Source organism: Barbus barbus (genome assembly GCF_936440315.1).
Source record: "Barbus barbus genome assembly, chromosome: 44".
Classification (NCBI taxonomy): Eukaryota; Metazoa; Chordata; class Actinopteri; order Cypriniformes; family Cyprinidae; genus Barbus; species Barbus barbus.
The window spans coordinates 21,224,590-21,239,623 of record NC_136722.1 but is presented as its reverse complement, the minus strand read 5'-3'; the positions used below and the strand labels follow the sequence as shown (position 1 = coordinate 21,239,623).

Below are 15,034 nucleotides of genomic sequence, written 5' to 3'. Positions count from 1 at the left end.
CAGAGATATTGTAGTAAACTAAAACCATTAAAATAAATGTTAACTGAAAAAAGCTAGCTGCTGAGGCAACGTTTCTCATTTTAGTAACTTGATTTACTAAAATAACTAAAACTGAAACAAAAATTAACAAACTATATTAGACATATTTTCAAATAAAAATACAATATTGGCTAAAATTTAAACCAAAATTAAAATGGAAAATATAAAAATGTATTCAAAATATTAATAAAAACTATAATGCTATATCAATGTCTGATTATGAGGATAGTCTGCTTATATTGGGGTTAAGACAGTGCTGATTCCTAATTCTGTTAATAGGTAGTTGACTTTTTTATGATTTTTTTTACAGTAATTTTTATGTGTGAAGCTTTAATGAGCTCATGTTAATTTAAAAACTACACTCAGTGTTTGCCCTCATAAAAAAACTGTCACACTTTGGGACCATTTAAAATAAACTATCAAAAATAATGAAAAACTAGCATATTCATATACACTGAAAAACATTGGTGGTGAAAACAATTTTCACACAGAAATTGGTAGTGCATTTCACAATTATTTACAAGGAAACAGCCAGTAACACATTTTTAATTGAAGCAAGACCATTTGAATGTCTTAAAGGGGTGGTTGATTGCGATTTCACTTTTTAAATATTAGTTAGTGTGTAATGTTGCTGTTTGAGCATAAACAATATCTGCAAAGTTACGATGCAAACAGAGATATCGTCTTTTAAAATTCTAGCAGTTTAATGCCTTCAAAAACAACTGGCAAGGGACTACAACGAGTTACTTCCTGGGTCCGATACGGCACGGACCCAGATAAACCCTGCCCCCGGGAACTGGCAGCAAAGGGTGCGAGGCCATGCTGTGCTGTGCTGCTTTAGAGAAGAGGAAGAGAAAACTAGGGGTGCATGTAAAAATCTATTCATTTATGAATCGCAATTTTTTTTTTTTTTTTTTTTTTTTTTTTTTTTTCATCTCCAACAAACTGTTCCAATTATACACTTATTTTCACATAGCTACGAGAAGCTTTATGCATGGATGCCCATGCAGTTGCCATGCTGTATTAAGGCTTTATTTAGGATAAAACTGTATATTAAAAGCTAACAGAAGCAGTAGCACTTACAAATAACAGCATATCTAAAAGTATGAAGCAACAACAAACAAAAAACATACCATTAAACGCCATGCTTGCACAGGTTCTGCGCAGTCGTCTTCACTAATATCCTCTGCATCTAATTCGGGCTCAAATTGATAAGCTATAATATAGATGACGCCATTGTTTGCAATACAACCAGAGCACAGGCTGCTGAGCTGAGGGACGGGACGTTCAGACATGCAGTAGAGGTGGTTTAGCCAATCACAACACACTGGACCAGGTAACCAATCAGAGCCCATCACGTATTTCTGAGGGAGGGGCTTCATAAAAGCAGGAAATTATCGGGGCGTTTATCAGAGAAGGGAGAGGCGTGGAATAAAGGTAAATTATGCGAAAAATACATGTTTGACTGCACCCCATAAACACAATCAAGCCTAGAAAAAAAACAGTCAACCACCCCTTTAATATGACCGTATTTGACATCTTAAAACAGACTGGCAACCGTATTCTGCTGCTGCTGTGTGAACATAACCATAAATAATCTACGAAAACCTTATGTTAAACAGAAGCTATACATATCTGTATCTCAAGATCTTCGACACCCATAAGACTCTTAAAACTAGCACACTCTAAAAGTAGAAATTTCTAAATTTATGAAGTGCCCCACACTACTTTGCATCCCTCTTGACATTCAGATGTGCATTAGGAGGAGAGAGTCATATAAAGAAAATGATCTAAACAGAAGACTAGAGTTGTTGTTACTGCTCAGTTACTAATAATAGAGAGATTTCATTGTGCTATTTTTATTAGGAAATCTTTATGAAACCTCCAGTTCCTTCCAGGCCTGTTGTCTATTGTGTGATAACCCTGTCAGTGCAAGTTTATAGATCTCAGAGCCACAATGCACATCTGATGGATGGATTTGACCTGGTCATCCCAATGGGCTGTGAGGAATGGGGCAGTGAGTGTGACGGTGATGAGTGTGGACTTGGTCCCAATCGCTGTTTAAATTTCACAAGAATTCCTTGTAGTCGCATGTCCTCTGGCCTCAAACGAAATTTATATACACAGACAGCCAAAATTGTATGGTAAAGTAATGCTTATATTCATAGAGTATAGTTTGTTTAGTCCTAACTAAACTCCTGCAGATGTTCTTGTTAGTTAATTGGTTTTATTTCAGCTAAGAGATATATTAGATCTGTCATCATCACTTAATCGTGTAATTCATTGCATCCTGTTCTGGTCTTGTAAATTCCCAAAGCCCAGCTGTTGTACCTGTTGGTGCCATTAAATTCCAGCTATGTGTATGGCAGATGTTTTATGGTGCTATATCAGATGGATTATTTCAATAGTGACAGGAAAACAAAGACACCGAATGAGTGGAAAAGCTTTGAGACATCCAGTCAAAAACTGAAGTATTCTTGGGTTGTAAATGTAAAAAGAATGTGCTCTCCCAAGATAATACATGGGCTTTCTTTAACCGCGTCTGCAAGCTTTGCTCTTAATTTTGTGGAAATTCCAGCCAATCAGAATGTAGGCAATTTACAGCAACAGGCACAATGCAAGGGGCCTTGATCAGTGTTTTTTCTTCTAAACTGCACCATTATAAAGTTTTACGCACTTCCACAAAATTCAGTTAAATTTACATTAAAAACTGGCAGCTGGGGTTTAGAAAAATGTACCATTACAGGTACTGTATGTAAAATTTGGTGACTGTATTTTACAGTTTATTTATACCATTATGAATGTAATGAATGCCAAGCTAATTGAACTACTTAAATCTGCCTTGTACATTATTATTTAAAGTGTTTCTATATAATATTATCAAATGTTATTTACTATGCAGGTTGGTATTAATATTATTATTCATACTATATTTATTAATATTTTAAATCAGCTTTTATTTTTACTTAAGTTTTAGTTTTTTAGTTTTATTTTAGTAATTTACATTTTTAAAATTTTAGTTTTTTTTTTTTATTTTAGTACTTCATTTAGCTACCAAGGCAACACTTCTAGATTTCGTTTTTTTTTTAAGTTGAAAATTTTCATCTAATATTTGTTTTATTCTATTCAATTTTTAGTTTTAGTTAACGATAACAACATTGTTGTTATTATTTATCTTTTTATTATTTATTATTATTATATGTTAAGTCTTTATTGTTTTTAATTCTATAAGGTTACACATTTTTATTAAGAAAATTGTTTTGTTTGTTTTTTTTATTGTAAAAGTACATGTCTTAAGGAGCAATTTATATATAATTAAATCAAATAGAGATAAATTATATGGTATTACATTTTTTAGTTACATATTTTCTTCTAAAAATCAGGAAAATTATAGTTGTTTTCCATAAATCTCTTTTTTTTTGTATATGTTAATTTTATAGTAAAATAATTAATGTTTTACCCAAACATTAAAAAAATTTTTTTTTTTCTGTTTTCCTATGTGTCACATCATGTCAAGGCAGCATAACTACTCACCAGCCCACGATCATAAATTCATAGTCTTTAAATCCTAGCTGGACTTGAATACTGTGGTTTCATTCTAAAATCTCTCGCTGGTCTGTGGTTCAAAGCGTGGTAACAGGATTTTTTTAGGATGAGTACTTTGCCATAACTGATTTAGTGCAAAGGAAAATTCTTAAAACAGATTATCATCAAAAGGCATGATCGCCTCATACGGCTGGATTATCAGAGCCAACACGCACTGGAGATGTTTATGTTTGGTTTAGCTACTCACATCTCGCCGCATGCGTCGGATCACGGCAATAAGCCCGTTAACACCCCAATCCCTCAGGCGCCTGCAGTGCTTTGTTATTTACTCATTTAAAGCAGAGTTTGTGCTTGATGTCTTGGCTTTTCATGGCAACATCATATTGTCTGCAGCAGAGTTAGGGCTTCATATGCGATGAGGCCGGTCTGCCTACGGAGGTCCCTGCAGTGCTGAGCTTTAACATTTCACCGACCACCTCATGTAGATGCAACTGTACAACTTCAAGAAATAAAGTGCAGATGAGTGTTGCCAAACGTGGCACATTTAATTAGGTCAGTAAAGGAATTTTAAACGAATGCATAAGTAAGCCGTGGAAAATCTCTGCATTGACTCTTTTGTGGTCGTTACGTGTGTTATTAAAGGAATAGTTCATGCAAAAATGAAATTAGCATCATTTACTCCCCTTCATGACTTGCTTTCATTCGTACAACACAAAATACGCTTGCATGTTCGGACTGATCTTTTGTTCAGTTTCCAAATAGCGCCTTAAAATTAGACGAGATGAGAATGAGATGCTGTGTTTTGTAGGCGATAACACTGAGAAAGATAGACATGTACACCACATTTCATGTCAAATCATTAGATGAATCAACATAATTATCAGTGTACCTCCTGCTGAATATCAGGTTTTAAATAGACGCCACATGGGGATGTATATGGCTGGTAGAGTGTGTGTGTGTGTGTGTGTGTGTGTGTTATAATAAGGTGTGTGAGCGTGTACCTTACGCTTGTTGTGACTTTCAGACGTGACAGTGTGCTAAGTGGAAGAAAATTAAAGGTTTGCTGTAAGCAGCAGTCTGCTTGTTCTTCTGTTTAGCAAGCAGTAAAACTGATGGCAACTAAGGATAAATCAGCACCCAGCTGAGGTGTGTGTATATATATATACAGGTACATCTAAAAAAAAAAATAATATCGTGAAAAACTGCATTTTTGTAACTTATTTCAAAAAGTGCAACTTTCATATATATTTTAGATTCATTACATGTAAAGTAAGACATTTCAAAAGTTGTTTTGTTTTAATTTTAATGATTAGAGCTTACAGCTCATGAAAGTCAAAAATCAGTATCTCAAAATATTAGAATATTTCCTAAGATCAATCAAAAAAAGGATTTGCAAAGCAGAAAAGTTCAAGTTCTTTAAAGTATGCTCATTTATGCACTCAATACTTTGTCAGGGCTCCTTTAGCACAAACTCCAGCATCAGTGAGGAATGACATGGAAGCGATCAGACTGTGGCTCTGCTGAGGCACTATTGAGCCTTCAGCTCGTCTGTATTGTTGGATCGACTGTTTCTCATCTTTCTCTTGAAAATATCCCATAGATTCCATATGGGGTTCAGGTCAGGCATGTTGGCTGGCCAATGAAGCACAGTAATATCATGGTCAGCAAAGCACTTGGAAGTGGTTTTGGCACAGTGGTCAGGTGCTAAAGTCCTGCTGGAAAAGGAAATCAGCATCTCCATAAAGCTTGTCAGCAGATGGAAGCATAAAGTGCTCTAAAATCTCCTGGTAGACGGCTACATTGACTCTGGACTTGATAAAACACAGTGGACCAACACCAGCAGACGTCACGGCATCACTGACTGTGGAAACTTCAAACTGGACTTCAAGCAGCTTGGGTTCTGTGCCTCTCCACTCTTCCTCCAGACTCCAGATCTTGATTTCCAAATGAAATTTACATTTATCTGAAAAGAGGACTTCGGACCACTGAGCAACAGTCCAGTTATTTTTCTCCTCAGCCCAGATAAGATGTTTCTGACGTTGTCTCTGGTTCAGAAAAGTGGCCTTTTCCTGAAGACATCTGAGCGTGGTGACTCTTGATGCACTGACTCCAGCTTCAGTCCACTCCTTGTGAAGCTCTCCCAAGTGTTTGAATCAGCTTTGCTTGACAGTATTCTCAAGCTTGCGGTCATCCCTGTTGCTTGTGCACCTTTTCCTACCCAATTTCTTCCTTCCAGTCAACTTTGCATTTAAAATGCTTTGATACAGCACTCTGTAAACTGGCTGTTTGCTGTAAATGCTGTAAACAAAGCATTTTTTAACTTTAAATTATTTAATACATTTATTTTTGTTTACTTGATTTTAAAGTAACAGACTTTGCTGTGCTAGATACATAATTTATTAATTTTACAATTTAAACTTGTTTATTTTAAGTTCAATTATATTAATACATTTATTTTGCAATTCAATATTTTATTTTATTTTGTGTTTGCTGACAAAGTTTTAATTCTAATTTTAATTTGTGAATCTATCCCAGTGTTTGCTGACAACGTGGTTAGTAAATAGGCCCTAAAAATATAAGATTTCATTCTAATTTTCAATTTTAATGAATTCGTGTTATGAATTTGTTTCCTCCACTGCATTCCAGTTTTGAATAGAATAATTGCTGTGCACAAATGTTGCTTGTAATTACAATAGTTTGATTCTGTTCATTTCACATCCATTCCACACATATTTCAGTTTCACCGATCGCCCTTTCGTTCTCTCTCTCCTTCTTTCCTAAAAAAAAACATCCAAGTATTTTGAACTCAGAAATGATTACAACTTAATGCAGTGGTTCTCAAATGGCTTTACAATGGACGTCAAGTGGTCATGATTGCATATTACAGTGAACTTCACGGGCCCAACAATGTGCAAAATTAAACACCATAGGTTGAATAGGAAAATTACCGTTTTGTGATGCATAAGCAATACCAGAAGTGTGGTTTACTGAACACACACTGGGAAAAGTATTGCAGTAGTATCAGCCATATTACTTATTACCACAAAATACAATAGAGTTTGATTGGATGCACAGCTGAAGACGTTTGTCTTATTTTTTAAAAGTTGATAAGCCTATTTGTATTGTTTGGTTACATTCTTTTCATTTACATTTTGTATTGTTTTCCTGATATCCACAACCAAACCAGAACAAACCTGTGTTAATAAACCGGAGATTCAGAAGAGATCCTGACCCCATCATTTCCACACAACAAACCCTCTGTGTATTTATTCTTTGCATAGTCAACCACCGCACAGAAATTGCTCCATTTTTGTGATGTAACGGTTGTACACTACTGCGTTTGAGGTGTGTTTGGAAGGTCAAACTGATAAGAGATCAGACAAGGTGCAGAAAGATGGAGGTTGTTCTTTATTCAGAGAAAAAAGGAGCATGATTTACAGAAACAAAACAGCTTTGCATTCTTGAGAATTGTTGCCTGTCAGATTAAAACTATTACACAGGAGACTGTCTCATCACATTAACTATGGACATGTTCCACTAACATCTGACAACCAGATGCTTTCTGTCTTCATTTTGAACAGTACATCTATTTTTTGGGGGGAATTTGCTTGAAAACTGTTATTGTGCATATTTTTCTTAACTAATTCCACTAAGTTTGAATACTTTTTTCTAAAGGCATTGAATTATCAACATACTTTTTGGTAACATTTCTTATGTTAAATAACAAAGGTTTGTGAATAAGGACTTGGTTTTGAATAGGACTTGTTTCAGATGCCACGCATGTCTCTTTGTGAGTGCCCGCTTCAATGGAAAGCTTTCATGGGGCTACGATCCAAACAGTGAAAAAGCTCCACTCTCCCTCAGCCAACACAGGGTTCAGGACCATGGAGAGCTCCTCTCGGCTCGGCCTGTCTCCAGGCAACCATTAGAAGTCCTGCGAACAGATGCAGATGAATGAAAATTTTCCCTCGTGGCTAGAGCTGCGTCCCCTCTGTGCCAACCATCAATTAGGGAAAAATGAAAAATAGACATCACTCTCTTGCATCTCTCGGGTACCGCATACATCTGAAGCAAACAAACAAATGCTTTATTAAATAGGAATCAGAGTCTAATTTCTCATAAAAGCATGCTGTTGGCAGAAGTGACGTTGGCTAGGCCACGTCTGAGTCACTTTGTGAGGTGATGTGCTTGAGCATTTACCCCAGATCTGCATATATAACAGGATTTCTGCAAGGAGATGCTTTCTGAAAAGGCTTCATGTTTTCTGTAAAATTTTATCCTCTCGTTTTAATCCAGTAACAGGAGCTTTGTAAACATGACAAAACATCCTTGTTTATGTTCAGTGTATTTGTTAAATGAATAGTTCAGCCAAAAATGAGTTTTTCTTCATCTGAACAGATTTTGATAAATTTAGCTTTGTATCACTTGCTCACCAATGGATCTATTGCACTAAATGGGTGCCGTCAGAATGAGAGTCCAAACAGCTGATAAAACATCACAGTAATCCATAAGCAATCGACACGACTCCATCATTTAACATCTTGTGAAGTGAAAAGCCGTTTGCAAGTAAAAACTGTCTACAACAGTTCTAAACAAATATGTAGGTTGATTTTGATTTTCAGAGGACAACAGGAGATGGACTTTTTCACTGAAGGAAGCGTTATTATGGATCATGCACTCATAAGTGACGTTTTAAAGAGTAATGATGAATTTATTACAAAGTGATGTATAATTTTCACAGCTCAACTGTTACTAACCACTTGGCACAGTCTGTCCATATCTATCAGTGTGAGAAATCAGAGCTGCAGAATAAAATGTGACTAACCATATTGCATTTATCTTAAAGCTGTTCTATGGCAGAGTTTCCCCTCTGAATTCCCTTGTATTGCAGCGGTGGAGGGTTTTTGTGATGAATGCTGCAGACAGGAGTACTGGGTTGTGTGGGTCAGAGAGTTGAGATAAGTCTCACAGATGTTCTGTACTGTGGTAATGCTCAAGGATGATGGTTTGATAAAAAAGCTTTAATGTACATATAGATGCACCAAGGTCAAGTGCTTCAGCATTCCTTCTCTTCCTATTCATCTCTTCTCTTTCTTTTACTGCGGCAGTGAAATTAAGTTATTTTAGCATAGGTTTTCATCTAAAGTTCTTTGAAAGATGTACTCGATGGATAAACACAATTGACTGAAATTTAAATTTGACCCCAAAATGTATTTACATATGTAAGCCACACAAAGGAATAGTTTGAGAAATTTGAAAATTTCCTGAAATTTACTCATCCAAGATGTTGATGAGTTTGTTTCTTCATTGGAACAGATTTGGAGAAATTTAGCATTGCATAACTTGCTCACCAATGGATCCTCTGCAGTGAATGGGTGCCGTCAGAATGAGAGCTGATAAAAACATCACAATAATCCACACAACTCCAGTCCATCAATTAATTTCTTGTGAAGTGAAAAGCTGCTTGTTTGTAATAAACAAGACATTTTGAAATTCAAACCACTGTTTTCGACAAAAATAATCTGTAACGGTGTTTTATTCAGTCCTTTTTGGGTGAACTATTCATTTAAAAATGTATGAATGTCATTGCATTAGTTAATAAAATACCAAACCATGTGGCAATATGACACAAAATGAGTTGAACCACATTACCTAAACCAGCGCTGCACCGTTAATAGCTTTGTATGCAATGGCGATTCACAAAAATTCAGTTCTACAAAAATTCTGTATGTGAATTGTGTTGTAATGGACTGCATTTCTCATATATATCTCATTCTAAGAAGTAGATTGCACAAAATCAGTTTTAGAGAACAGTTATTTGGGAAAACAAAGTTCTGCAGTATTTTCGGAATAAAGGATGTTTTTTTACTTGTTTTACAATCCCAGGGCTCCAAATTATTTGCTGAACATCAAACAGGCACAACATCGTTCTACCCACCACGCTTGAGTCATTAAAGGCTGATTTAGAGAGAAGTTGCATGGATTTATTTACCCGGCCGTGGTTTGAAAACCAAACCCGACAACCTCAGTATGCAATGCGAACTCATTACTACAGGTGTTTGATTCTGAAATCTTCTGTGTTTCTGCAGATATTAACATGGCCGGAGAGCCGAAACCCTACAGGCCTAAAGCAGGATCCAAACGACCCCTGACTGCTGTCTACAGGTGAGCGTTTCCTATTAAATATAGGCACTGTACTTATATATAGATAACATACTGCAGTGTAAATGAAATGCATTTGCTGTTCTTACATGCTCCCTTGTTAGGAGAGCTGAGGTAGAGCGGATTAAAGTCTGGTTTGTGTGGCTGAATGAAGCCGTCAGCACATTTGTCTTGTTATCAGGTTTAGATAACAGAACAGCCCGCGGTCTGCGATTATCAGCACATTCGTTCAATTGCTGAAGTTGCAGTTGTGTCTCACAGGTTCGGTTAGATGATTGAACCCTTAAAGGAAGCAAAAAGCTCTCCAGACACATCAGTGAAAACTAACCAAGCAGAAAATGAGTGAAAAATCAATGTTTGAAAAGGTATTAAGCATTTGCTGCTGTATTGACAAGCTTTTGTCTGGATTCAGAGCTTTTTATAGTGAACAATACATACTAACTAAAGCTAAATAAATAGTGACTGGACTGTGAAACAATTACTGGATTAGTTATGTTTTTGTCCATAAATGTAATGGAATTTTTTCCCTCCTTTTATTATCACTTAGCAAAGAATAATAGAATCATAGTAATGAGACATTAAATTATGGATTTTGACCAATTTAATTACTTATGAGCCTGAAATAGTGTCTATCCAAGGACTTTAGCTTTTTTGGTTCTTTTTTTTTGTGTGTGTGTGTTATATGATTGTATTTTACTTTAGCTGATTCTAGGTTTTAATTATTTATTTCTCACTCTCTATATATTTTTTAAAATTCATTAAGTCTTGATTTGCATTTCAAATCAACTAATCCAAACCAATCCATTATGTAATCGGAGGTAGGCTTAATTAAGTAGAACAGGAGAAAACAGACAAAGAAGAGCTTTGAATGTTAATTAGTTTGGAATGAAATGGTCAGCGAAACGAAGAGATGCCTATAATAGAATATAATGACTTAGATGACCCGAAATCATCCTCATTTCCAGGTTCTATAGTTGACAGGATATTCATAATATGCATGGCATATATTTAAATACACAATTGCATTAAGTTTGACCTTGTTTGCATCCTAAATTGCTCTCCGGATGTTATTGTGCACAATTAATCATTAGTACATGTTATGGAAATAGGAAAACATAAATTAGCAATCATGTATTTATAAATTAACATTAACTGTATATAAACAAATTGAAAGAATTTGTGGGACCTGAAGGATTTTTCTGAAGAACAGCAGGTAGTTTAACTGTTCAGGACAAACAAGAGACTCATGAACAACTATCACTAAACAGAAAAACCACAGCTTTGGATCGTTCAGGTAACAACACAGTATTAAGAATCAAGTGTATGTAAACTTTTGAATGGGGTCATTTTTATAAATTCAACTTATTTTCTCTTGTGAAAAAAATAAATAAAATAAATAATAATAATAATAATAATATATATATATATATATATATATATATATATATATATAAATGAATGAATGAATGATGCATTTATTTATATATATATATATATATATATATATATATATATATATATATATATATATATAAAATACATTTTCATATTTGTATATTTAATTATAAATATTTACTGATTTTATTTTTAATATTGCTACATTTTATATAACAATTATTATATTTTATTTTATTTATTTATATATATATATATAATATATTTTATAACTGAAGTAATATAATATTTTTTTTCTTCTGATTTGTGAGTAATGTAACAGCGTGTGATGGAAGAGTGCTAAATTTAAGTTATGTCTGTAGGCTAAGATGGTGAAGATGAGGGGCAGGTTTAGGTCTCAGGTGTAAGGTATGATTTAATATAAATGAATGTACATGTGTATAATTTCAAGTGTATGGTTTGACATATTAATGTATATTTGGATGTATGTATGTGTGGGGAGTGTTGAGAAAACAGTACGGGGAGAAGGGGATCATAGGTGTACAATAATCATAGATTTTATTTGTGTTATAACCAGCAGGGAGAGGCTATTCAAACTCTGTAAGACTTCAATGTCCCTTGACATATCAGGTATAGTGTAGTGTTGCATGTGACTGGTGTAAGTGATTTTAGATGCCTGGAAGTTTGGTGGAAAAAAACACCTAAGAATAGATAGTATGTGCAGTGAGAGACTCAGCTTGTTGTTATTTCAATAAGCAACACTGGAGAGCATCCCATCTTCTGTTAGACCTGCCAAGATGTGCAGCCAGCCTATAGCACAAAACAATGACGTATTAAAGCAAATAAGATTCAACACTATTTATGGCTAATCAAATAACCTTTTCGTTTGAACTCCTTTCTTAGTAACATTTTCAAATCATGCAACATAACATTATGAAATTCATATTTCAACTTATGGCTCAAATGCTAAAATTATAAGCTGTAAAGAATTCAAAATAGCGTTTTCATTCATTTCCTATTGCACTCCACTGTACATGAAATAAAAATGACTGAAGCATGCCTGTTGCTTACCTTGTCAGTTGACATTATAAGTCTTCTGAAGAGATGTTTGGTGCTGCTGGTGCTCTAAAGGGTTCACACAAAGTGTACTGGTTGAAGTCGAAGTAGGGGTCACACACAAACTGGAGAGTGTCTGCCTCACTGTCAAGATCTAAAACAAGCCACAGTCTAACTCCAGGAGGTTTCTCACTGTAATTAATAAACGAAGCCGCTTTGATTGCTGCAGTAACTGTGTTCATGGGAGCTCTGCATGCTGTCTGAAGGCTCAAGATATTATTGATTTGTCTGTCAGCAGGGTGTTTAAATAACGTGTAGATGGATGGGATTGTTGTCAGATGATTTGAGTTTAACACATTTAAATCTCAGGTGTAAATTGATTAGTGTTCAAGTGTAAAATCTTCATGGCAGATCAATTGAGCTGTAAATATAAGTCTAAATCAAGGGGCTAATTTGTCCTCCATCACATCCTGACATAGCAAATCGCACTTTACACTGTGCCTTTGTTTTGTCTTTTTCAGTGGTTATGAATTTGATTATGATTACTACAGGGATGATTTCTACAATAGGTATGTATGCATTTATTTACCATTAATTTGACTGCACACATTTTGAAACACTCAAGTCCTTCAGCAGCATGATCTTTCATGTATTACTTGAATTATGTATTAAAAATTATGCGTACAAATTAGGGCTGTCAGTTGATAAAAAAAATTAATTAATTAATTCCATGACGTTTCGATTAATTCAATTAATTTGACTGAAAATACCCACAAAAGAGCTATTTAAAGTTATTTTTGTGTTAATCAATTAGACATTACAAATTGTAGCTTTAGAAAGAAATATTTTATTTGATTCAACATAAAATTTATTACCCAAACATTTAAGCTACAACAGCCTAACGTAAAATATGGAACGTAAAAGAAGATAATTTGAGAAACATCTCGTATTTTTTGTTCATACAATGAAAGTCATTGGTAACCAAAACAGCTTTGTTACCAACAGTTTTCAAAATGCCTTCAAAAAAGGTTTGAAACGACATGAGGGCGAGTAAATAATGACAGAATTTAATTGTTTGGGGTGAACTATCCCTTTAATGTTTTAATTTTATTATTATTATTTATTTTTCATGAAATGATACTCTAAATTAGAAACTAAATCTGCCAGCAGGTGGCGGTAAATGTCTTTGAGTCATTCGATTCAAACAGCTGATTCATTCCGGTATGAAGTAAACGGCTCTCTTTATGAATGGGCCTTTGAATCATTGGTTCGCACGATTCGTTTAAAACACGAATTCATTCAGAAACTAAACACCGCTGAATTGCTCGGAGACCCCCAACAATTCTGCTATGGCTTTACAATTGTGCAAAAACCATTATATTATGCAATGTTAACTTCTTATTTACTGAACTGTTGTATAAAATCACATTTGCACTCGTGGTATTCGGACATAAACTGCACTCATCTGATATTGCTCTAGCTGCTGGTGGGATATTGCTTATCGCTTGATATAAATATGAGACAAAAACACACACAGGGGCATTTTGTGCACCAATGTCTTGAATTTTAGGGCATAACGGCATTTATGGAGTTGTTTCGCTGCATCATATTTGTCAATAGTCAAATGTAATGTAAGATGATGTACAGGTCTGGGGGCGGGCCAGTGCATTAACTGCGTTAAAATATTTTAATTGTGTTATTTTTTTTATAACTAATTAAGTTAACGCGTTAAACTGACAACCCTAATACAAATATATAAACATAATTAAAAATGGCATTAACACACTGTAAAAAATGGCTGTGATTTTAACGGTAAAAAACGGTGAAAATGCTACAGTAAAAACCTGTTAAATGGTTAACGGTAAGTTCCTGTAAAATTTACAGGGAAAACCGTAAACTGACATTCCCAGAATTCCAGCTGCGTTGTATTTCAAATTTTGTTTGAATTTGATGTTTTTTCTTTTAAATAACTGTTTCTTCTTAGTTTTTTTCTTATCAGTTATGTTTATTAGGGTTGTATGTTACATCTAGTGTTTTTAAATGAATGTTTATTTGAAAAAGATGGATGACGCGTCTCCGCTTCCTTCCATTATAGAAAAGTGAAGCCAAAACATCTCAGTATGGCCGCTGCCATCGTGAGTAAATTACGTAATTTGGAGCCCGAGTCTGCGCAGTAGAGGTTTGTTTGGAGCCCGAGTCTGCGCAGTAGAGTCATGAGGTGGAGCCGCAGAATCAAACTCCCGCCCAAACTCCCGCAGACCCAATCAATCATAATTATGAATTATGAATTATTATTATAATGACACGCACCGTTTTTATAGCATCAAATTACTAGCTAAAATCAAACTTACCACAAAAACGAACAATTGAACATATATCAGCGTGATAACAACTACCTTAAATGACCAAAATCATATTTTGGAAAATTGTATTGGAAGTGTCATTTTTTTTGTTATGACTCAAGTCCCACTCGTTTACATGGAGAGGGCGGGGTTTATGACCTGTACTGCAGCCAGCCACCAGGGGGCGATCAAAGAGCCCGCAGCTGCACATTCCAGTACGAGTGATGGTGTTTAGTGCTTGTGTGAATGACACTATGCACCTTCTATATATGTTATTATTTAACAGCTGCTTGTGATGGGCTTTGGTTCATCATGTGACTTTTTCATCACCACCTGCATTTGGTGATTATCAAAGGTACAAAACAGATTTCAGTACATTAATAGATTGGTATATTAACATTATATCAGTTAATGAAATTACGGTGTTTAACTGTAAATTTAAGTTAAAGCCATAAAACCTAAAATGTTGTTACTGTATTTTTTACGGTAGAATT

At 34.8% G+C, this 15,034-nt stretch overlaps 1 protein-coding gene across 3 annotated transcripts in view; it reads left to right on the top strand.

Moving 5' to 3' along the window:
* The window catches only part of LOC306863177 (RNA-binding Raly-like protein), a gene marked incomplete at its 5' end in the record, with an annotated part of 56,779 nt that overhangs the window by 29,405 nt on the left and 12,340 nt on the right, over window positions 1–15,034 (top strand). For 2 of the 3 annotated variants that reach the window (XM_079406389.1, XM_079406390.1), the window contains 2 exons: window positions 9,675–9,750; window positions 12,720–12,767. In XM_079406389.1, coding sequence (XP_079262515.1) covers window positions 9,675–9,750; window positions 12,720–12,767 — 124 coding nt within the window. The remainder of the gene's footprint in view (window positions 1–9,674; window positions 9,751–12,719; window positions 12,768–15,034) is intronic. The other variant, XM_079406391.1, reaches the window with a different exon arrangement.